The 25,847-nt window shown below is 42.3% G+C and overlaps 1 protein-coding gene across 1 annotated transcript; it reads right to left on the reverse strand.

The window, feature by feature from the left end:
* Positions 1 to 84: 84 nt before the first annotated feature.
* Positions 85 to 25,403, reverse strand: LOC145393674 (uncharacterized). The gene is made up of 7 exons (XM_080267724.1): positions 25,251 to 25,403; positions 24,582 to 24,658; positions 15,014 to 15,159; positions 14,062 to 14,239; positions 11,096 to 11,232; positions 10,377 to 10,674; positions 85 to 166 (listed from the first exon to the last, which is right to left on the reverse strand). The coding sequence occupies exons 1-7, from the start codon at positions 25,401 to 25,403 to the stop codon at positions 85 to 87; spliced, it is 1,071 nt and encodes a 356-aa protein (XP_080123850.1).
* Positions 25,404 to 25,847: the final 444 nt, after the last annotated feature.

Consider the following 25,847-nt stretch of genomic DNA (forward strand, 5'->3'; position numbering starts at 1 on the left):
AGAGAAAAAAAATATCCCGTATCTGGCAGTATCGAAAAACTGACTAAAAGCACAATTACAGTGGGAAACAAACAGAGGCTAGATTCAAAACCTTGATGCATTCCTAAACTGCAATTTTGCCTGAATCTCTATGGTAAGCATCCCACTGCAGCAGGTCAGGTTAGGTCTGTTTGGTTAGGTTAACTGGTTGTGTACTGTGTAGTATATTTTTCTTGTGGTTTTTGATACAATTTGAGTGATTTTTGCCTTCGTTTTCTGTTGGTTAGGTCAGATTAGGTCTGGTTAGGTTATGTCTGTTTGGTTAGGTTAACTGGTTGTGCAGTATATTTTTCTGGTGATTTTTGATGTGATTTGAGTGAATTTTGCCTTCGTTTTCTGTCAAAAATGCTTCATTTCACCTCCTCATCCAAAGTTCATGATTGGAAAAAGAGGCAAAATGAAGCATTTCCGACAAAAATGATGGTCAAAATCACTCAAATCTCATAAAAAAACTACCAGAAAAATTTACTGCACAACCTCGGGGGGTGTATTGGCAACTTGTAAAAATTTACCCCCCAAATTATCATTATGGGTCTTGCATACGATTGTGACCATGTACACCTTTCTATCTGACGTCTGCATATTATGTACAAACTTTTGGTCGCCGCCCTTATTCATCACTGAATTTTTGTTTATGAAATCTGCCTATCCGGCAATGCTGAAATTCATTACTACAGACACATCTTGAATCTGGAAGGCTGCCTCAGTATTCGGTATCCCTCACAGTTTTTATCATTGCTCATCAAATGTCAAGACTAAGAATTTTTTACAACTTACTTCCTTCTCCGTCACCTCCACCAAGCGTCAGTCAGCAAAACACAAACAGCTGAGAGGGTGAGTCAACTCCTTGGTTCAGTGATCGTTTCTAAAATTACTCGCCACTTCACCGGTTTGCCAATCATAATACAAGAGCAAAAACTAACGCTGCCCATATTCATAATCCTAATACAACATGAACTGTAAATAATGAGCCTCATCCAGTATAATTGGTAAGGGATTTATATTTCGAGGTGGGTGGCGAAGTATTGTCCATGACGAAATGACATATAACCACTTCGGGGAATTTTCCCCAGATTTGGGGTTTTTAATTTGCTTTATGAAGAATTATCGACAAGTTGATAGAGCAAAAATGTAGGCCTAAATATCTATAATAATTTGGTCTTTACCAAAAAAAAGTGCTAATCCAAATTTGATGAAGCAGAAAGCTGTATGACTTGTAAACGTTTTTACCTAGGCCACCCATAAAGCATTTGCTTACACGTAAGTCGGCTGGTCAGCTACGAATGGTGTCTCTCTCTTTTGTGTGTGCTGCCCCCAGGCATTTGCAGTCATTCTCCTATAAGGTAAATAGAAGAGATTGCAGTTAGTGAAATAACTGGTAATGGGAAAAGGAAATATAGACGCATTCCTCCCATTGTCAGACCATATTCATTAAGGAAGCATGTATACTCATGGATTTTGCAGGGTTTATACTGTGCTATGTATTTGTGTAGTAAAATAATTTCTTCTCTCGTAACCCAAATATGCCTGAGGATATTCGTGTTTGTTTACATTGTAATGGCATCCCACACAGGGCTTTGTAAAGACGCTACGTTAAGTTAGGTTATTTATATCAGAGAACATGTTAAAGTTTTGTAATTACGTATCTTGTTTGGGATCGCGAAATCAGTGATGTACGGCTCAATGTATACTTATAAATTCATTCCCTCCCTCTGTGTCCCCCACATTTTTTTTTTTTTTTTAATTCGTTATACTTTCTCGCGAATATTGACGCCCCTACAGGTTGATTGAGGAAAACAGGTTTGGCCTATAGTTATGCCTTATCACTTCCCGTGTAGCGTAGGAAGTGGGTCTGGGATAATTGTCCGATAGCATTTTTTTTTTCTTTTTACCGTATCCGTTGGCCAGTTCTCAAATCAGGCAAAATGTAATGTCAACAGTAGCCTCCATGTACACGAGACGCTTGTGTTGTCTTCTAAGCTGAAGAGTACACCATGCATATTATATTCCTCTGGTTAGATGTAAACTGTGTAGATTGCTAACATATACTCTTTATATTTTTTAGTACCGTACAGTATAAACCATTTTATTTTAATTTTGCATATATATATATATATATATATATATATATATATATATATATATATATATATATATATATATATATATATATATATATATATATATGCGTGTGAGTAAATCATGGGAAAATAATAGTTATCTATCTATCTATTGCCAGACGCCATAATCCCGTACGGGGTGGCCATTTGTTTTACAGGGAGGGGCACTAACCCTCCACCAACCCACTTGACACGTAGGGAGCACGTACGGTAGCAAATGCTCAAAATAATGAGGCGATACAATGGCTCCTATTCCACTGGGAATACGACTCCATGGAACAAATTTGATTCTATTGTAACACAACATGAACGAAAATTTGATTCCATTAACACTTAACAGACGGAAAAAGAGGTTATAATTATACTGTATTCCCTTCATGGTGACGAATGGCCTGTGGTTGGGGTGGAAAATGTATAACTCATACGCTACCATAACGTTGATTCTCGCTTCCTACAGACGATTTTAGTGAATTCGTGATCAGGAAAAACATGTAAAAAGGGTTAATGAAGGTTATGTAATTATAATCCCTCCTGCTCAAAACTTCTGAGCAAAAAAAAAAAAAAAATGAAATCGCCTGATTGAAGAAAGAATATGTTAAATAATCATACTGAAGGGATTAACATATTATATACTGATGCTATTTCGGGCATAGCAGTGATAATTAAAGCACTTGTGCCGCTTATCAAGCGCTTGCTCCTGCCGAGAGCATTTGGAGGGCCCCCAAGACACGCACTGACACCAGACTTGACATGAACCTGCTCAAGGTAGGTAGGTAGAGAGGTAGCACCACTCCCATTGAACTCTGTAGTGATGAAGAAGCAAATTAAGTTTATTCGAGAGTTTTCTGAAGACTGCCTATGGTATGAAACACTTCGGTTGCATAATGAGTTGAAGTTTTGTTATACTTCTGATACGGTACTCATAATGACACCGAATAACATAGTGTAAAAATAATTCTCTTGTGTGTCCCTTCACAGCCTGCCACAAAATAGTAAGATTGTAATAAAATGGCTAGAAACATGCAATGCTGTTCTACTGAGCAACCAATATCCTAGCACGTTATTTGTTATGTGCATTTTACAGCTGAGTACATTATTTGTCACCTTACAACTGACAACGTGAAACTTTCATTGAAACCAGGTTCATGTCCGACCCTAAATGCACGTAGATTGGGAAACAGCATCAGGCATCTTATTTCATACTAAAATCATATCGGGTAAGTATTCGCTGGCGACTCTGTTGACATTCACGAAAATTGTATTTTGATTTCTTGTATGTATATATATTTCCTATATGTAAAGTATACTGTGTAAGTATGTAAACTTCAACATACCTAATTAGATTTTAGATTTTGTCATAAAATTGGTGTGGTTGATGTAGATAATGTTTATGTGACATCGTAATGACCAGTACGCATTATAGGCTGCATAAAAGCAGCCTTTTGTTTTGCTATTTAAAATTGTTATACTGTATAACAGAGGTTCTTAAAAGGAGGATGAAAGCTTACTACTTTTTTTTATCATATCACGTTCTCTCACGTATCCAACTCCGTTCTCGTGCAAAAGATATCTGTGTTACATATTTATTTATATTGTCTTTCTTTCTTCTTTACTGCTGAATTTACTAGTCTTTTTGCTAGCTGTTGATACATAATTTATATTGATAACGATAAAAAATAATGGAAACAAGACAGCAGAACAGAAACGTCAAAACCCTCTGAATGAATACGGTACTACTCAGTAGAAAGGGGACGTGGCTTGGCGCGGTTTCATCGAGACGATAATATAGCGTTACCTGTTTGGCACCTGCTCCGACATACCGGACATACCCATGTGAAATTTCAGCTCATACCACCCAGCGGTATGACCTGAAGGTTCCAAGTGTCTGGCGAAACATCGGGCACAAAAGTGACTGACGCACACAATTATGATCTGCATCATCGTTGTCAGCTTGTCGTTCCGCGTCTTTTACGAAATCAGAGGGGGTCAGATGTGAACAGACACACACGCAGGCAACACTTAGTCGCACTGTATTATTGAATATCAGGATAGTGCAGTCCCAGTTTAGAGTACCGTTAACTGTACTAAACTGATGTAGGGTTGGATGTGATATGGATTGTAAAGCAGCTGTTTTAGTTACGGTATTAGATTTCTACGGTATACATGAAGGGAATAGATTTAGCACTATCATCACACCTCGAACCATTATTTATGTATGTATGTATGTATGTACGATGCTTTGCACTGGTATGGGCGGGCAGCACCTATTTCTTCTAACCTGGAAAAAGATCCCAGACCTTTTTCAGCTAAGTTGATCCTAGTGTAATCCGATTGGAGGGCCCGTTTGACTGGCAACCAAGGAGACTCATTCCAGCGCCACAACAAAGGCGTGTCGAATTTCATGCAACCACGGCTTAGAATTCAAGTAATGAGAGGCCTTGTTTTGGCCAGAATTAAAAAGAAAGGGGGAGGGGGAAAGTGCGCCCTTTTAAGTCATGTTATTTCGGGTCTTGATGTTGTGATTTGTAAGTTGCAGCATTGAGAGAGAGAGAGAGAGAGAGAATTATATAATATGACTAATGGGGAAGGACGGTGCGGGAAGAAAGGTGGGCGAGGGAGGAAAAAATGAAGAAGTGGGATGCAGAGAGGGAAGAGACCAAAGAAGGACAGAATGGAGAAAGAGAGAGTCAGACAGGAAGGTAATTTGGTCGTTTGTTTTAGTTTTCTCTCTCTCTCTCTCTCTCTCTCTCTCTCTCTCTCTCTCTCTCTCTCTCGATACTTAGAGGAGGAGGAGGGAGAAGAAGCATTAGAAAGAGGGATACGGAGAGGGAGAGGGAATGGGAAGGGAGGAAGGGAAGGGGAGGAAGAAGACACAGGAGGAGGAAGAAGGAAGGAAAAATGAGGTAGAAGTTTAGGAAGAGGAGAATGAGGAAGAAGAAGGAAGGGTGAGAAGGAGGTAGGAAGAGGAGGAGGACGAGAGAGAAGAAGAGGTGGGGAGGAAGGAGACAAGAGGATAAGAGAAAAGATTAGGAAGCGGGAGAGAAGGAGGAAGACAAGCAAAGAGGAGGAGGAGGATTGGAGGAAAAGAAGGAAAGGAAAAAAAAAAGACGAGCAATGAATCTAACAGGATGAGAGAGAGAGAGAGAGAGAGGGAGAGAGAGAGAGAGAGAGAGAGAGAGAGAGAGAGTAGAGGGAGGAAATTTCAACGAGAATTATAAACGTTCATCCAGACTGTGTGTGTGTGTGTGTGTGTGTGTGTGTGTGTGTGTGTGTGTGTAAGTAGGACGCTGTGGGATGTCTGTGTGTGTTTGGTATGTTTATGTGCTTAATTAGGTGTGTATGTGTGTGTGTGTGTGAGAGAGAGAGAGAGAGAGAGAGAGAGAGAGAGAGACTATACGGCCCATTTCTCTGCCGATAAAACTGTGGGGCAGAGTTTGTTTCCCTTGTATTTCTCTTCACCCAGCATTGTAATTGGGGACCTGGTTGTAACACTCGATTGTTGCGTGACATTCTAGGTGAAATATGGAGCCATGAAGAAACTGTTTGCCTAAATGCCCCTCTTGTGGTGGATGGGCCTTATTTGTATGTATTTGTATTTTATGTTTTCACTGAAGGAATGGATGAATGAATGAGTGGATGGGAAGAAAATGGATGGAGGGATGGATGAAAAAAAAAAAAAAAAAGGATGTTTGGGTGGATGTTTGAGTGAATGAATGAAAATGGATGGATGGATGGATGAAAAGTAGGATATTTGGATGGATGGATGAGTGAATGAAAAAAGAATGGATGGATGGATGGTGGGATAGATAAAAAAAAAAGATACATGGATAGATGGATGAATGAATGAACGAAAAAATGGGTGGATGGATGAATGGATGAGTGAATGAAAAAATGGATGGATGAATGGATGAGTGAATTAAAAAATGGATGGATGGATGGATGAGTGAATGAAAAAATGGATGTATAGATTGATGGATGAATGGATGGGTGAATGAAAAAACGGATGGATGGATGGATGAATGGATGAGTGAATGAAAAAATGGATGTATAGATTGATGGATGAATGAGTGAATGAAAAAATGGATAGATGGATGAATGAAAAACAGTTGAGTAAATGAAGAGATCGATGTATGAAGAAATGGATGGATGAATTGATGAATGCATGAGTGAATGAATGAATGAAAACAAATGGATGTATGGATGGATGTACGAGTGAAAAAAATGGATGTATGAAGAAGTTGGTGGATGAATTGATGAATGTAAAATGAATTACTAATGTGGTAACGAATGAATGAATGGAGTACCGTCGTGAAAGACTGAAGGAATGAAGGAAAGAAGTTCTGAAAGATTGAAGGAATGAAGGAAAGAGGTAATGAAGGAAAGAAGTAATGAAAGAATGAAGGAAAGAATGAAAAAATAAAGGAAAGAAGTAATGAAAGAATGAAGGAAACAAGTACTGACAGATTGAAGGATGAAGGATAGAATGAATGAGAAAAAATGAAAGAAAAAATGTAGGAATGAAGGAAAGAAGTACTGAAAGAATGAAGGAAAGAAGTAATAAAGAAATGAATAAACTGGTGAAGGAGTGAAGGAAGGAAGGAAACAGTGAAGGAAGTAGCGCCTTTAAACCCATAAGACTCACAGAAAACGGAGACAGGTGTGCAATCAAGGATGTGTGTGTGTGTGTGTGTGTGTGTGTGTACCTACTGGGGAGGTAAATATGTGTGTGTGGGGCTGGAGAAAGAGGGTAGATACTGTATACGTGTGTGTGTGTGTGTGTGTGTGTGAACCAGACTATGTTCTCGGCATCATTCTAGGATCGAACTCGGATCCTTTGAGACAGCAGATCAGTTCTCTAACCATTCGACCACCACCTCCCCCGAGGAATCCGATGTTTTTTTTTTTTTTTTTTTTTTTTTGCCAAACCTTCAGGCGATTTTATGCAGGTTAGGGAAGACTCTCTCTCTCTCTCTCTCTCTCACACACACACACACACACACACACACACACACACACACACACACACACACAAGGACGTAACGCTCTCACCTCTTTGTGCAACTCACCTGGTAATGAAATCGGGCATATATATTCTGCCTTCAGACGCTATCTTCCCGAATCTGCATCAGCGACGAGCATTTACACAGGAAAATAAAAGCCCCTTGGGAAGCGTATATATATATATTTTTTCTTTTAACTCTTGGCCCTTAATACTGAGAAGGAGTTTCTTTTGTTCTTAAGATTGATGGTACTTCCGCCTTTACGTACTCAGGATTGATTGTACTTCCCTCTTTTTTCTTTCTTTCTTTCTTTTTTTTGGCATCTTACCGTCATTCGCGGAAAACGTCCTGCGTCTTTTCTTAGTGATGACGATTTTTTTCATCTTTCTCACACAGTTGCCTTCCTGTTTCTTTTGTTGGGAGTTAGGTTTTTTTCCTTTTTTCCTTCGTTTTTCGTTTTCTTTTTTTTTCGTTTTCCTTTTCGTTTTTCGTTTTCTTTTTCTTTTTGTTTTTCTTTATTTTTTCTTATTCCGTTTTCTAATTCCTTTTTCTTTTTTCTTTTCTTTTTCTCTTTCCGTTTTTCTTTTTCTTTTACCTTTTTTATTTATTTTATCTTACCTTTTTTGCAACTTGGCCTTCTGTTTTCGCTGTTCTGTTGACTCCAATCCTTCTCCAGACTAAACCTTCCTCGGAGCCAGCAGAATAACTCGCTAAGAAGGAAGTGCTGCCAAGTTCATATTTATTTTACCTTGCGACTTATCATCCAGGGGCGTAGCCAGGGGTAAAGGAAGGGGAGGGGGGATGCCACTAGACCCAATGTAGAGAGAGGGGGGGAGGGAGGGAAGAAAGGGGGGGGGAAGAAAGAGATATATTGATGCCGGATGGACCCCTTCGAAAATATTGTCTGTTAAAAAGTATATATTATTGTATCTCAATGGCAGAACAAGTCAGTACCCCGACTTTGCCTTCTTACCATATAGCACTTCTTCGTGATTAGCACCCTGTTCCAGTGTTAATATCCTTTTACAGCTCAATATTCAAGATGGAGAGAGGGGAGTTTTAGGTCCGGTCAAAGTGGATAGAGTAGCGGTGGTTGGTTGTACGTAAAGGAGGGAAGGAGCGAGGTTTCTATGCAAAATAGTATAGTAGTAGTACTAGTAATAATAACAATATTAATAATAATAATAATAATAATAATAAATAATAATAATAATAATAATTGTATAATACCAATAGCAACACTGCCACTAATACAACAACAACAACAACTACTACTACTACTACTACTACTACTACTAATAATAATAATAATAATCCATCCATCCATCATCCAGTCCTACGTTGCCCCATGAGGAGCGTAGGAGCCATGGGTTAGGCAGTTGGTCCCGACATTTAAGATTAGAGTGACCAGCCTCATTCATCCCTCATTGGCATTACATGAGCAATCAACCCCAACCACCCCTTGGATATAAACCTTCACTGGCCCAATCCGATTGGAGCGCAATAATTACCCACTAAACCACCAGGCGCCAAAATTTGGTTATATGGTTACCACCCAGCGTAGTAAATGGTTTCCTGGTGTACAGGAAACCATTTGGCTTGTCACTCAGTGTAGAGTCACCCACAGGCAGAAGGAAGAGGAAAGAATGAAGGAAATAAAGACAAGAAGGAGTGTAAAGTTACCCGTAGGCAGAAGGACGAGGAAACAATGAAGGAAAGTAAGACAGAAGAGGATGGAAGTAAAGAAGGATGGAGGAGAGGAAAGGGCAGACATCCAACAGCAGCACTACATCGAGTGAGTGGATGGTGAGCGCCCCCACCTACCACCATAATAATAATAATAATAATAATAATAATAATAATAATAATACACCCTGCATAACCGTCATTCACGATACGGAAACAGCGAGGATAAGGGGAAAGCATACTTACTTAGACATACAAATTTATTACAAAAATACAGATACAGGGGATTAAAATCATACGAATCCATTTATTCCAAACAACGATATATATTATTTTCTGATATTACAATATTAGAGTCCTGTTTAACCCTTTCAATGCGATGACGTCTTTTTTCTTTCTCTTCCTATCTTTTTTCTTTTCCTTCAGACGATTTGGTGTTGTGGAAGGATGTGGTGGACAGATAGAGAGGAAACTAGTCCTTTGAACCTCTCATTTTCTTCCTGCTGATTCCAGACGATTTTATTCAGCTAAGGGAGATTTGGGACACTAGAGGAGAGGGAAGGGGGTTAGGTACAGCCCTCATCAATCCCTCCTTCAGTACTAGGGTCGAATAAAATCGTCTGGTGGTAGGAAAGTACTGTATATAGTGAAATACGTCATCGGATTGAAGGGGTTGAAAACAATGGTCAGTGTTTATAAAGATGACGACCGTATAAATTTTGTTCTTGCTGCCACCGGACGATTTTATTCAGCTGATAAATGGCCGCCTGGAAGTGAAGGGTTGGAGTAGAAACGGTGAGGACGTATACCCGCATACACGTAACTAAATACACACAGACTATGATACATGCATACATACATACTCCATCATGTATATACACACAAGATACATATAAACATACATGCCTACTAAAACACACACACACACACACACACACACACACACACACACACACACACACACACAATGGCATCACCAGATACCCACATGAAGAGGCAAACCTACATATGCGCACATTAAAAAAAAAAAAAATTCCTAAAGATGCATCCACACATTTCTTTTTCCAACACACACACACACACACACACACACACACACACACCATTATGCACCGTTCATTTCCATCATCTTGTTAGAGTGTCTGACCCGTTCTCTCTACTCCTCGGGCAGCGTAGTGAATTTGTTCCAATTTTTTGAAGGTGTCGATTTGATTTTTCGTAGGTGGTTAGAAGACAAGGGATTCCTGTAGATATGTTAATAAGTAATACGGTTTTTGGAGCAAGGCTTGAAAGAGTGGAAGAAGTTGTGATATTAATGAGAGAGATAATGAAAATAGAGGACAGGACCCTGAGGATAGGGGGAAACATTTTTATATTTGTGGAAATGGATATGAAAATGGTGGACAGCTCTCTGAAAATAGTAGAAGTGCTGAAGATCGTAAAGAGGACACTGAAAATCCTGACTAATTTAAGAGATATACCAACTAAAACTATTGTGCCATGACAACAGGTAACAGGGTCTTTGGTGTACGCTGTGATGTCCTTTATATACGCGTTGATGCCCTCTTTATACGCGGTAATGCACTTCATATATGCGGTTGAGACTAAATTGAAGAAGGCGATGGCTGTACTGTAGAAGGTGGTCGATATACTGATAACAGACACGAACACCCCTTTGGTTTGCAGTGTGAGGGTGAGGCAGGCTAGGAGATGCAGGGTGAGGGGGACGGCGAAGGGGGGAGGAGGGGCGGTGGAGGTAACAGCCCCGCCGCCCCCGTCACTACTGCCATCTGGTGAGGCGTCGTGTTGCATGGCTGCACTGTTCTCACCTGCGAATAATATGTTGGTTTTAGAAATTTGTCACAAAGTGCTGAGATTCACATGTCGGTCCACTGCTTTTGGAGAATTGTTACCGGTATAAGGTGTTGAAACTGGATAGGTATCCCCATGCACTGACTGTGAAAAGTTGTAATATAATTAAACTGAAATAGCACAGTTTACCTTTAACATACATTGTTTTGAGAAATCTGTTGTGAGTTGAACAGTTAATCTGTTACACTCATGCACACCTTTCCCTTTCTTCTCCACACCAGCACACCTTTCCATTTCTTCTGCATACCTGCACCGCATTCCCCTCTATCATATACACTTGCACACTCCTCCCCTCACGTTTACATACCTGCACACCCCACCCCTCTACACATCTCCACATTCCCTGTCACTACACACACCTCCCCTCCACGTACACACCTGCGAGGACATGCACAGCCACAGAGTCGCAGGTGTGGATGTGGTAGCAGCAGGTGTAGAGGCCTGAATCTGCTGGGGACGCGTCAGCGACGTACAGCCTGCTCCTGATGAACCCCGCATCTGGGTCACCTCGCACACTGTAGGAGGAAAAGTGTGTATATATATATATATATATATATATATATATATATATATATATATATATATATATATATAATTGATTGAGAACTGTGAGGTTCCCTACAGCTTAGCTTTTCCTGGGGGGAAGGGGAAGAATACTTCCCCCAGTATCCCTGCTTATCGTAAGAGGCGACTAAAAGAGGTCTTTTCGTTTGGAGTCTTTCCCTACTGTCCTCTTCTGCTTTTCTGGTATACCTTTCTTGTTTATATTTCCGTGTTTCTTCCGGCCTTTATTTCTCCACTTTCCCTACAGCGCCATGCAGCCATATTATGGCTTGGTGCTAGGCCTTCATAATTCCTTCCTTCCTTCCTACATCTTAGTAAAATTGACCACAGGTAGCATGGGTGTATGGGTGTAACATTAGACTCGGTAAGGGACTTTATTAGGACACACATTATCCTCCTCAGGTAGCGATTCTTAAGCGTTTTCGGCCCCGATACCCCGGGATTTAACTCCAAGTCAACCCGATACCCCTTATCTAATATCACTCCTTTCACCATTAATTTCCCGTAGATAAAAAGAGAAACGGAAATGGCTATGAACAAACAGCATAATTCTGTTTTTTTACACTAGTTTTTAGCAAAATAACATTCATACAAAAGTTACATGAGTATGAATATTTTACCATACACGAACTTACTCATTTTTTTCAGGATTCCTTTCTGGACACCTCCTAGACAAAGGGATATCGAGGCACGGCTTTAAGAACACCTGTCGTAAGGATAGTAAAATTGTCCGGCATTAAGAAAAGTGAATCATCGCCACATATAATATTCCGAGGTGCAATATTCCTTTGACCGCACGCAAACACGACTCCCACCCGACACCACTTCGTTAGCTGGTGACAAAAATAGGCGACAGAGTGAGGGACGTGGGTGTGCGAAGTGAAAATAGACGCTAATTAGGTGGTGCTGATCCGATGAGCCACTTGACGTATTTACTATGACCTCTGCCAAAGAAATATTTTTGGCTTTGTATAATTGTTTGTCGTTCTCTGTCTTTTAACCTTAATGAAAAACAAGTGGATGGAATTGCACCAGATTTTAAATAATTATTGAGGACCGTCAGAAAAAACTGGTGATTCCTTTTGGCCTGTAAAAGGTCAAACGTCAGCTTCAATATAGGGTGTGAGAAGAGAGTGGTGTGAGGGGTGTGGGGAGGGAAAAACGTGAAGGGTAGGGGGAGAGGAATGGGGAGATAAAAGGGTGAAGAGTGAGGGTGTCAGAAGAGAAAAGTGTGTGGGTTGTGGGGAGAGAAGTGAGGGACGAGGATGTGAAGGGAGAAAAAGAGTGAAGAGTGAGGGTGTGGAGAGGGAAAGAAAAAAAGCGACAGGTGATTAGAAGGTGAATGAGGTGCTGAGAATAGAGGTTATTACGTGGAGTGTTGTGGTGGAAGTGACTGATTTGATGATACCTCTCTCTCTCTCTCTCTCTCTTATAGTGTTCCTCCTCGTAACATAGGGTTTGGGTGGAGTCACCCCCTCCCTACACTAGTGCCATGTTTCCTAACCCTACGATGTATAACGCCTGTGGTTTGTGTAGTAGGAATGATACATAAACATAACTCATACTAATATAACTGTAATGAAAGTGCTGACATGTATCAAGGAAGAATAAAACTATTCTGCATACTATATTATACGATAATAGAGAAACGTGGCATAAAAATTTGGCAGTGTTGCTCTAAAAATATTCTAATTATTATTTACTTCCCCAACACTTCTAACATTGCTAATTAATTTAGCAAGTATAATTGCAAGAAAATTTGAAGGGATAAAAGTGGGAAGAGGCGATCCTTTCATAATTAAAATAAATATATCAAACAGCTCTGGGGTGGCAGCACTCACGCGACACGTGTTTGTGTGTACGCTGTGGGAGGTCACCAACCCCCTACAGGATTTAGGCCTATTGGGGAAACCTCTATAAAAAAAACGCGCCGTGACTTTTACCTCAAGGGTGGTGCGGAAATAAAGTCAAAATTATAATCCATACATAAAAATGGAAGTAAAAAACCATGGATGACACATAACAAAATCTAGCGAGAGAGAGAGAGAGAGAGAGAGAGAGAGAAATAATAATAATAATAATAATAATAATAAAACTTTATTTCCACTAAACAGTGGGTATTCTTATACATTATACAGTAGTACAGCATACAGTATGAAAGTTCTATACACAATATAATACAAGTTGATACATATGGTGGAGAATAGTGACAGAGAGGTAAATGGTTTAAAAGGTGTGGGGACACTTAGGTTAAAAATAGATCAATTAAGGGATTTAGGAACGAAGGCAGTGGGAAGGATTAAGACAGATGGGATTGTAAGATTAGGGAGTTTGAGCAATAGGGTAGAATGTATGCTCTCAATAAAAGTATAGCAATTATCAACGGCTAATTATTATACAGGTGTTGATGGTGGGGGTCTATATTTATAGGAGGTGTTGGTGGTGGAGGTATAGCGGGTGTTGTTGATGGGGGTGTTGTTGGGGGTAGGGGTATAGGGGGTGTTGGTGGCAGGGGTATAGGGGGTATTAGAAAAACGGAGATCACAAGAGGGAAACAGTGTCAAGGTCATCGCTGATGGAGAGGTCAGCTCGGAAACGTGGCAACAGTGCAGGGAGGGGGTGACTCCACCAAAACCCTACGTTTCGATCTGTCAGACTATAGTATCTATATACCTGTCATATTTGTTTTTTTCTTTGCGTTTCTTTCATTATTCATTCTAACTCTGTCTCTTCACCCCTTGCTCTCTCTTTCACATTCTTATTCTCTATCTCTTCCTCACCTGATGCCCCCCCTAGAGGTGTTGTAGGTAAGGGTGTTGGCCCCCCTCCTCCAGGTGACAGATGCGTGTGGGAAGGGCACCTGCTCTATGACACACGACAGCTCTATCCTGCTGCCGCTCTGGTAATGCTGCTCCTGAACCCGCCCACCTCGACCGTCCACCACCCTCGCTATCGGCACTGTGGATTAGGGTGGATTAGGTTAGACTGGACTTGGCTGAGGTGGATTAGGGTGGATTAGGTTAGACTGGATTGGGCTGAGTTAGGATTGGTTGTAATTAGACTGGGTTGGGATGAGTTGGCTTGAGTCAGATTAGTTTGTGGTCTGGTTTGAGCTGGGTTGCGTTGAGGTAGGTTAGGTTGTTGGTAGGTTAGATTGGATTTGGTATGGTCTGATTGGATTTGGTAAGGTTTGATTACATAAAATTAGGTTTGGTTAGGTTGGGATGATTTTAGATTAGGTACGATGAAGCTGGGTCGCAGGAAAAGGAGCTAAATCAATTTGTGTTGTACTGTGGTTCTTCTGATTACAACCATTACCTGTTTACCATCCGGGCTGTTGGCACTGTGGGGAAGTTTAGGTTAGCTTGGGTTAGGTTAGGTTTCAATGTGTTAGATTCTGTTGGCATGGGCTGGGCCAAGTTAGATTGGGTTCAGTTGGGTGGGTGGGATTTTACTAGGTTTGGGTTCAGTTGGGTGGGTGGAATTTCACTAGGTTTTGGTTGGGTTGGGTGGGTTGGATTTGGCAAGGTTTGGGTTGGGTTGGGTGGGTGGGATTTAGCTAGTTTTGGCTGCATAAGAGTAAAAACTTGGGACCTCTGAGCTTAGTTGTACATAATTCACTCAGTCAATTAATACATCAACGTGTCGCACGTTTAGCAAGTAACGTGGTGGTGAGTCCTGCGGTGAGTCAATCAGTCAATCAATCAATCATTCAATCAGTCAACGTCTCACCTATGACATGGAGCGTTGTGGTAAGGACTTGTGGTGGATCGGTGGCCAGTTGACACCTATACTGCCCTTGGTCCGCCGCCACCACCCCCGTCACCGCCAGCCGCCACACCCGCCACGCACCCCCTCCCTCAGCAGTCACCGAGTATCTGGAGGGGGAGAGAGAAGGCGCGTCGATTCGAATCCATAAAAGGCGGCGGGAGTTTTATTTATCTGTTTATCGATCTGTATGTTTCTTTACTTATGATTCTGTTACTGTCCTGATGTAGAGAGTTGAAGCCTCTTTTTTTGAGACTCAGAGGTTGCTTTTCCTTCCTGCATGCGGGAAATAATCGTGAAATTTTTGTTTAACTTAAGGAAGAAACTTTGTTGCTTGGAGGTGCTTCATGTTACAAGGATACGCCTCTGCACACCACACTGCACTACATTACACTGCACTGCACTACACTACACTACACTACACTACACTACACTACACTGCACTACACTACACTACACTACACTGCACTACACTGCACTACACTACACTACACCTTATGCTCGCCTGTTTGCACCCCTTTCTTCGCCCTTCTCCCTCTCGTGAGGCCAGTCAGCTCAGACGTGCTAGAGACCTGTGGTAGTGTTGTGCTAGTGTGCTTTAGTGATCTGTGATAGTGGTTGTGTTAGTGTGTTGTAGTGATCAGCGATAGTGCTGTGCTAGTGATCCGTGAGTGTGTGTGTTGTGGTGACCCGTAGTGACCCGTGATAGTGTGTGCTACCTTGTGTGAACTAGTGCGTAATGGCTTCCTCGGCAGAGAGCTGTGTCCCCACTGCAGGTACTGAAAAGGACTACCTTGAATTAAAGGAGGAACTTCTCGAACTGAAGCGGGAGGTACAAATTCTCAGGCAGGAGAAGGCACAGATGAGGGAATTGTTGGAGGAGATGTTGGAGGAGAAAGAGAAAAAAGGCTGAAGGTTGGACACTAGTTAACAAGGGTGCAACGAAGTTCACTTCTTAAAAACAAACGGAAATTAAGACAACTAATACATTCGACGCACTACGGGACGAATGTGAAGGGAAGGCAGAGAGAAGTAGATGAGAAGGACGGTGAGGGAACTTCCAGTACAGGTAAGTATAAACAGAACAAGAAAGGTAAGAAAAATGTTGTTGTTGTTGGAGACTCCCAGGTGAGATATCTGAACAGGGCCATGTATACTCCACTCGCTAAACATGTGTGTCTTCCAGGGGCCAGGGTGGCTAATGTGGTAGATAAAATTTCAAATATCGTAAAGGAAAGTGGTGACAAACCCACTGTGTGCCTCAGTGTAGGAGGCAATGATATTAGTAGCCGTAAGAGTGAGGTACTGTGGAAAAGGTACAAGTTGATGTTAGAAAAGGTTAGGGAGAGGGGAGGAACCCTGTAGTGCTTGGTGTTTTACCAAGGTGGCGGGTTGGAAGGGAATGGTTGAGCAGGGCAATAGGGTTTAATTGCTGCCTTGAAAGGTATTGCAAAGATAATGCAATACCTTTCATAGACAGCTGGGACCGGTTTTATGGACGAAGTGCCTTGTATAGTTGGGATGGGACTCATCTTAGCAGGCAAGGAGTTACTGTTTTAGCTGGAATGATAGATAGGGAGTTGGAGGGATTTTTTCGAGATTGAGAAGTAGGTGTACAGGAAGATGCAGCAACTACAGTCAGAAATCATTATTACCATGTTTGGATAGTTGCATCGATACTTGCAAAATTAAGAACAAAAGTTCAACCAATAGTGTAGATACATCCACTCAGGCACCTCTCAAATTGAGCAGGCGATGATAGATGATAGAACAAGCGATGATAGAAGGGCGATAAGCGATAGTACAAAAAATTGTTATATTAGTAAAGTAAAGAGTTTCCCAGTTAGTAATAAAATAAATAACAGTAATTGCCAAGGTAAAGGCATAACTACTCGTAATAATCTGAAAGTGTACTACACAAACAGCCGGAGTTTACGTAATAAAATGGATGAACTGAGGGCTTTAATTTGTACAGAGAAAATAGACATTGCCGTTATTAGTGAAACTTGATGAATACAGACACTCGAGAATTTTTAGCAGAATATCAGATAAAAGGCTATAATATTTTTGTGTCAAACCGTCAGGGAAGAAAGGGGTGAGGGGTAGCTATTTATGTAAAGGATTCATTAAACTGTTACAATAAAGCAGACATTAAAGTAAATAGGGACACAGAAAGTGTCTGGGTTGAAATTAGTAACAATAGGGAGAAATTAGTCTTAGGAGCAATTTACAGATCTCCAAAATTAAGTAGAGCTGATAGTAAATACCTCTGGAGGAAATTAGGAAAGCATCACAGTCCAGCTTAGTAATAATTGTTGGGGACCTTAATCTACCAAGGATAGATTGGAGAAATCAGACAGGAGATGCAGAGTCAGAGGAATTTCTAGAGGTAGTACAGGATAATTTCCTTTATCAGTATATCAGGGAGCCCACCAGAGGTAATAATATACTAGATTTGGTTTTAGCTAATAAAGAAAATATCATTAGCGATATAGAGGTTGGTGGACGACTTGGTAATAGCGATCATGAAGAAATTAAGTTCAAATTTATTTGGGATGTCTGTTCCACTGAAAATACCTCCACCGTTCCTAATTTTCGTCTAGGAGATTTCGATGGCTTAAGAGCTTATTTTCGAACGGTATTCCACAGGGAGATTAGCTATTTGAGGGAATGTCAGGTTAGTGGGTATCCCCAGGTCATAGGTCAGGCGCAGGAAGCACGTGGGGATGTCCGTCAGGTGTCTGTGAGGGGGGAGGTGGTAGATAGGAATGTAGTCCACGTGACGGAAATTAACTCAGCTCCAGTACCAAACAGACGTTCGACCAGTGAGAAGTATAACGAGTTAATAAATATAATATACTTAGTACAAGATAGATATATTCCTTCAAAACCGTTTAGAACTAACAATTCAGAACCAAGATGGTTAAACAACAGATTAAAATCTCTCATAGGCCAAAGGAAAGGAATATATAGAAAAATAAAACGTGGAGAGGAACACTTACGTAACCGGTACACAATTTTAAATAGAGAAGTAAAGAGGAGATAAGAAAAGCAAAGAGAAGTTATGAAATTAAGGTTGCAAGTGAATCAAAAGTAAACCCCAAGGGTTTTTATCAAATGTACCGAACGAAAAATAAAGATAGGATAGGACCACTCAGAACAGAATCAGGTGACATTACCAGTGAAGATAAAGAAATGTGCTCCATCCTAAATAATTATTTCATATCAGTATTCACCAAGGAAAATCTAAGCCTGGTCCCTCAAGCAGCAAATATTTACCATGAGAATACGGAAAATATTCTTAGTAAAATAACCATTAGTAAGGAGGACGTATTGAAAGAAATTAACAAGTTAAAACCTCAAAAATCGCCAGGTCCGGACGATATATATGCAAAAATTATAAAAGAAACCAAAGAAGAATTATGTCAGCCACTTTTAACGTTATTTAATGACTCTTTAAGTTCAGGAGAAGTTCCAGAGGCGTGGAAAACCGCAAACGTAGTGCCCATCTTTAAAAGGGTGATAAATCAGCTGCGTCGAATTATCGTCCGATAAGTCTAACGTCTATAGTAGGAAAAATGTTAGAGTCAATTTTGGCAAATAAGATTAGAGAACACTTAGAAAGATTTAATCTTATAAACGAAAGTCAGCACGGATTCAGGCAAGGACGATCCTGCCTCACAAATTTGTTGTCATTCTACTCGGAGGTCTATGAGGCAGTAGATAGCGATAAAGCTTACGATGTTATTTATCTGGACTTCAGTAAAGCTTTTGATAGAGTCCCACACGAAAGGTTAGTTAGAAAGGTTCGAGCACACGGTATAGACGGCGATATCTTAAAATGGATAGAATCTTGGCTGAAAGGACGAAAGCAGAGAGTATTAATAAATGGAACTAAGTCGGACTGGGGATTAGTAACTAGCGGTGTACCACAGGGTTCAGTACTCGGTCCCTTATTATTTATCATATATATAAATGATCTAGACTTAGGAGTCAATAGCAGAATCAGCAAATTTGCCGACGATACAAAAAATAGGGCGTATCATTAACTCGACTGACGATTGCCATAACTTACAAAAAGACCTCGATACATTGTCCAAATGGTCTAAAACTTGGCAAATGGAATTTAACGTTGAAAAATGTAAAGTACTTAACGTAGGCAAGACCATTGGAGATACTAAATACAGCTTAGATAACAAAGAAATTAGCAAATCTGAATGCGAGAGAGATCTAGGAGTTATGATTAGTAACGACCTTAAACCTAGGCAACAGTGATTAATGAGAAATAAAGCAAATAGGGTCCTAGGATTTATTTCGAGAAGCGTGAGCAATAGATCATCTAAAGTAATACTGAAACTTTATCTAGCATTAGTAAGGCCACATTTAGACTACGCAGTACAATTTTGGTGTCCTTACTATAGAATGGATATTAATTCGTTAGAAAATGTACAGAGAAGAATGACTAAAATGATACATGACGTCCGGAACCTGTCATATGAAGACAGACTGAAAAGACTAAGTCTGCATTCGCTAGAGAGGCGTAGAGTAAGGGGAGACTTAATTGAGGTTTTTAAGTGGATGAATCGTATAAATAAGGGAGATATTAGCAAGGTACTTAAAGTGAGCATACAGGATAGAACTAGAAATAATGGTTTCAAACTAGAAAAATTCCGTTTCAGAAAGGAAATCGGTAGAAATTGGTTTGGTAATAGAGTAGTAGACGAATGGAATAAGCTACCTAGTAAAGTAGTTGCTGCCTCTTCCATTGAGAGTTTCAAGCATAGGCTAGACAAGCTTATGACAAAAAAGGGGTGGATATAGAATAAAGAAAATATTATAACCAATACTAATTCAAAAATAAATTTTCTTTTCAGGTTACACTATGATAGTCTCTATTCTCCTTTCACACTTTCCTGTAAAATGTCCACGCCAGTTTTTCTATACGGCGTGGTGTTCTTTCTGACTTTTTCCTGCCGGCTTCGGCTGGAGGGTTTGGAGGGCGGGGGAGAGCCTTCTTCTTTGCTATCCTTATCTCATTCTAGTAGTTCAGTTACTCTTCTAGGAGCTGCCTAGCATGGGCCAACCGGCCTACTGCAGTTATCCTCTCTTCTTATGTTCTTATGTTCTCTCACTTCATCAGATTCTTCCTCAGCCTCACCTGTTTGCCTCCTTCGTTTCTTACCTTTCCCCTTCCTGTTTGCTTCCCACTCTTTCTTGCGTCTCCCTCACCTCCATTCTTCCTACCTCACCTCCTCCTTTTTCCCTCCCACAGCTCCTCCTTTTTCCCTCCCACGCCTCTACCTTTTCCCCTCCCACACCTCCTCCTTTTTCCCTCCCACACCTCCACCTTCCCCCCCCCCTAAACCTCCACCTTTTTCCCTCCCACACCTCCACCTTTTTCCCTCTCACACCTCCTCCTTTTTCCCTCCCACACCTCCACCTTTCCCCCCCCATACCTCCACCTTTTTCCCTCTCACACCTCCACCTTTTTCCCTCCCACACCTCCACCTTTTTCCCTCCCACACCTCCTCCTTTCTCCCTCCCACACCTCCACTTTTTTCCCTCCCGCGCCTCCACCTTTTCCCCTCCCACACCTCCTCCTTTTCCCCCCTCACACCTCCACCTTTTTCTCTCCCACACCTCCACCTTTTTCCTTCCCACTTCTCCTCCTTTCTTCCTATTTCTCCCCTTTCATCCCTCCATCCTATCCTCCTTTCTCTCTCACCGCTCTTCATCCCTTTTTGCTCTCCTCTCACTCTGCTCGCTTCCTCCATATTCTTACACTTTTCCCCTCTCCCCCCATCTTCCCTTCCCCTTTTTCCCTCTCTCCCTATCTTCCCTTCCCATTTTCCCCTTTCTTCAGCATCCCTTCCCCTTTTTTCCATCTCTCCCCATCTTCCCTCCTTTCTCCCCTTCTTCCTTCCCTTCTCCCCTCTCCCCATCTTCCTTCCCTTCTACCCTCTCCCCTTCTTCTCCCCCCCTTTTTCTCCTCTCTTCCTCTCTTTTTCCCCTCTCCTCCCCCCTCTTTTCTTTCTCATTTCCCCTCAGTCCCATGTGCGTGCCCGCGCGCTCGCCCCCGCCCCATTAATACCACAACCCCGGCTGGGCTAATGGCGGGCAAATATCAAAAGTTTTCTCGTAAAGTCAAAACAGGCTGAAGAGAACCCCCCCCCCCGCCCAGGTCTCTCTCATCCCCTGCTTCCTTCCTCTTGCTGTTCCTGACCCCTCCTCCTCCCTCCCATCTGTCCCCCCCCATTTTCTCTCCCATCCCCATCTCTTCCTTTCCTCCCTCCCCTCCCCTCCTCTCCCCTCTCCCCGTCTCTTATTATTTCTCCCCTCCATCCCCTCCCCCGGGTTCCTCTCATCCCCTCCTTCCTTCCTTTTGCCGTGTCTAATCTTTCTTGCCTCCCCCCCTCCCCTCCATTCTCATTCCAAACTCCTTTCCTTCCTCCCCCCCCTCCCCTCCTTCTCCTCTCGCCGCCATTGTATTCTCCCAACCCCCCGTCTCCTCCCGTCCCCGTTCATTTCCTTCTTCCTTCCTTATGCTGTCCTTAATCCCTCCCCCCCTCTCCCATCTCCCCTCCACCTCTCCCATCTCCCACCCTCCCCTGCCATCCCTAGCTCATCCTTCCTTCCCTCCCCTCCACTCTCTCTCTCTCTCTCTCTCTCTCTCTCAAACTATCTTTATATTCTCTTAAACCTCCTTTTTCTTCCCCTGAAATCTCCCCCGAATTCTAAAACTTTCCCTGTTCTTCCTCCCCAGATTTTGTTGTAATTCCTTCATATCCCCTTCTGTCTCCCCCAGCCTCTCCTTTTTCTCCCCTAAAGCTATCCTATTTCTCCTTAAGACCTTCACTTTCTCGTTGTGTCATTTTCTTTTCTCTTCCTTTTTGACGCCTTTCTTCCCTAAATCCTTCCTTTTTCCCTTCATGTCCTTTAATTCCTTCCCTCAGTCCTCCCGTTCTCTCCTCTGTTGTCTTGTTTTTGTTTTTTCTTGGAACAAATTTGCGGGTGTCTGGCCTTTGGTTCCTTCTTCCTTGCATAAAAAATAAATGTAATCGTTCCCCTTCTAATTCCTCCCTAAATCATCCCCCTGCCTTAAATTTCCTCTTTTCCCTCTTGTAATTCTACCTTCGGTCCCTCCTAAATCTTTAACTGGTTTGTATAGTCCTCCTCCATTCCCTAAATTCTCCCTTCGATTCCTATGACCCTCCTGTCGCTCCCTTCCCTAAAATCCTCCCTTCCTCTCTCTAAAAAGTCTTGCCTTGCCTTAAAATGCCCCTTAATTAACCTCCCTTCCTCTCCCCATGAAAAGTTTGCCCTCCCCTAAAATTCTCCCTTCCAGTCCCTGTGAAAAACGTATGCTTGCCTTAAAATGTCTTTAATTAACCTCCCTTCCTCTCCCTAAAAAGTCTTGCTCTGCCTTAAAATACCTCTTAATTAACCTCCCTTCCTCTCCCTAAAAAGTCTTTCCTTGCCGTAAAATACCCCTTAATTAACCTCCCTTCTCCCTAAAAAGTCTTGCCTTGCCATAATATACCCCTTAATTAACCTCCCTTCCTGTCCCTAAAAAGTCTTGCCCCGCCTTAAAACACCCCTTAATTAACCTCCCTTCTCCCTAAAAAGTCTTGCTTTACCTTAAAATACCCCTTAATTAACGTAAAAGCCCAGGGAGAGAGGCCAATTAGCATACCAGGGCCTTGAAATAACAGGCATGCATATTTTCTTCTCCAGTCTTCCTTGAGATGTAGTGCATGGAAGGATTGTTTACATTTTTGTCCCGGGAACTTGGGCTGCTCTCGCTGTTCCTGAATGGTCAGTGTTTGCGTGTGTTGGGGGGAAGGGAGAGGGGTGGGGGAGGATGGGGGAGGGGGAATGGAGGTGGGTGGGAGTGTGAGGAGGACGATAGGGAGAGGGGGGATGGAGGTGAGTGGGAGTGGGAGGAGGAAGATAGAGGGAGGGGGGATGGAGGTGGGTGGGAGAAGGAGGAGGAAGAAAGAAGGAGGGGGGAAATGGAGGTGGGTGGGAGTGGGAGGAGGAAGATAGGGGGAGAGAAGAGTGAGGGGGTCAGGGAGGTGAACTGGGGAGTTATGAGGAAGTAGGAGTGGGGGAAAGAGGAGGGGTGAGGGAAGGGGAGGGAGGGGAATGAGGGAGGTGATTGGGAGATGAGGTGGAATGGGGAGTTGTGAGGAGGTAGGAGTGGGGGATGGGGAAAGGGAATGGAAAGGGTTATATTGGTGATTGTGTGTGTGTGTGTTTGTGTGTGTGTAAGGGAAAGAGAGAGAGGGAGAGAGAGAGAGAGAGAGAGAGAGAGAGAGAGAGAGAGAGAGAGATAAGTAAAATGTCTAGGTGTGAAAATTTGGAAGGAACATTATAGCGAGAACGAATGGTGTGGAAACTGCAATATATATCAACAGCTATCACACACACACACACACACACACACACACACACACACACACACACACACACGCACCAAGGAATAAGCTTTGACCGATCCATAACGCCATAGCTTCGTATAAGTGTTCTGTATTGGTTAGCTATGTTGGTATATCCTTAGTATGACCAGCAGGGGGCGTGTATATGCTGGCACGTGGAGGGACATACTATAGTAGCCGCAGCGAGAAATGAACGCTGTGGTGGGGCAGCCGGTCATCCGGGGATTCCCCCACTGTAGCCATATCCTCATGTCACCGACCATAGAGGTAGGATGTCACCGACCATCGGCCACCGCTGCAGCCCCGCTCCATGATCCTTACCCTGTGTCTCTGGCTTTCTCTTTCTCGGTTTCTATATAAACTGGTGTATTTCCGAAACTAATTATGAAATTACTATGACTTTTGTTCCACACCACCACTGAGGTAAAAATCAAGGAGAGTTTTCTGTATAAAGGTTTCCCCCCCCTTGTCTGAGGGCAGGTCAGTTCTGGCGAGTGTATAATTATAGGTCAGGCGGAGGTATCGGCAAGGCCGCACTCCCCCGCTCATATGCCACATTTAGGAGGGGGGGGAAACCTTTATATAGAAAACTCTCCTTGATTTTTACCTCTGTGGTGGTGTGGAACAAAAGTCATAGTAATTTCATAATTAGTTTCGGAAATACACCAGTTTATATAGAAACCGAGAGAGAAAGAGAAAGCCAGAGACACAGGGTAAGGATCATGGAGCGGGGCTGCAGCGGTGGCCGATGGTCGGTGACATGTAAATATGGCTACAGTGGGGGAATCCCAGGTCATCCCGGCTGCCCCACCACAGCGTTCATTTCTCGCTGCGGCTACTATACCAGGTCTGTCTCCACTACTGTTTGGATTTTTTTTACCCCAAATTTAATGCACAAGCGTAACGGAAAGTGAACACGGTAGAGACTTGGCTATCGTGGTTCCCAGAGTTAATAATAATAATAATAATAATGATAGTAGTAGTAGTAGTAGTAATAATAATAATAATAGTAGTAGTAGTAGTAGTAGTAGCAGTAGTAGTAGTAATAATAATAATAATAATAATAATAATAATAATAATAACAATACCCTCACCTGCGATCGTTGGCGTAGATGTGTTGATCCCAAGTAAGGAGTTCCAATATGTCTCCCATCATCCTCAGCCATGACACCTGAGAGAGAGAGAGAGAGAGAGAGAGAGAGAGAGAGAGAGAGAGATTTAATGGAGATTTAGTCAACCCACTTAACGTATCTGTTTCTCTACTATATTCTCTACCTACTGGATGGATGAACAACTTAATGTATGGATGAGTGAATGGATGAATTTAGCCTCTTCAGTACGGTGACTCTAGTGAAGCGGTATTACAGGCCATCCAATATATTTTCGTTATTTTTTGTTACTCGTGCTATCCAGACGATCTTTTTTCCTCTTTTGGATGAGAATTTTCGGAAAAGGGTTGGGTCCTCTTCGTCAGCGTCTTCACGACCACCAGGCGAATGGCTTCCGTCTGGGAGTGAAAAGGTGATCAAATTTCCCTCTTTTCCCTTTTTTCCCTACAGAAGATGAACAGAGGAAGGGAAAACAAATAAGAAAAAAAAAAATCCATATACCAGATAACATGTCCTAATAAAATCCTAATATAATACGTCTGGTTAGAGGTGAGAATAAAGTTTAAAATGTCATCGGAGAGCAGTGATGAAGATGAATGAAATCGTCTTCCTGTAGCTAGAATAAAACATAGACAACTACTAAAGGTTACTCACGGATTGATTGCCGGGGAAGGTGACGTTGCAATCTAAATTAGCGATTGATCCCTCGTAGACGCTTGTTGTGGAGTTGCTGGAGGCGAAGTGAGGCTGTGGTGGCTCATCTTCCTCTTCCTCCTCCTCTTCATTTTCGTCCTCCTCCTCTTCCATTTCTTCCTCCTTTCCATCCCCGGCATTCTCCTCAAGACCCCCCTTCTTCCTGTTCTCCGTTTTCTTCCTCGTTTTCTTTTCCAGTCCCTCGTCTTCCAGTTTTCTTTCCAGGTCTTCGTGTTTTTTCAGTTTTTCTTTGGTTATGGTCTCCTCTTCCTCCTCCCCTCCAGTGATTAGAGGGGAGGGGAGGGTGTCCGGGAGGTTTGAGGGGGAGGGGGAGGGATGAGGGAGGAGAGGGGAGGAGGCTGCGAGGTGAGAGGGAGGGGGCAGGGTGAAGTAGTTGAGGGGTTGGAGGGTGAGGGTGGGTAGGGTCTCCGTGGTGGCTCCTGGAATGTATAAACACACACACACACACACACACACACACACACACACACACACACACACACACACACACACACACACACACACACACACACACAGCTGTATTAGTATGTTGCAATC

The sequence above is a fragment of the Coenobita brevimanus genome, chromosome 25, assembly GCF_032717465.1.
Source record: "Coenobita brevimanus isolate Jiangsu-jjx chromosome 25, ASM3271746v2, whole genome shotgun sequence".
NCBI classification, from domain to species: domain Eukaryota; kingdom Metazoa; phylum Arthropoda; class Malacostraca; order Decapoda; family Coenobitidae; genus Coenobita; species Coenobita brevimanus.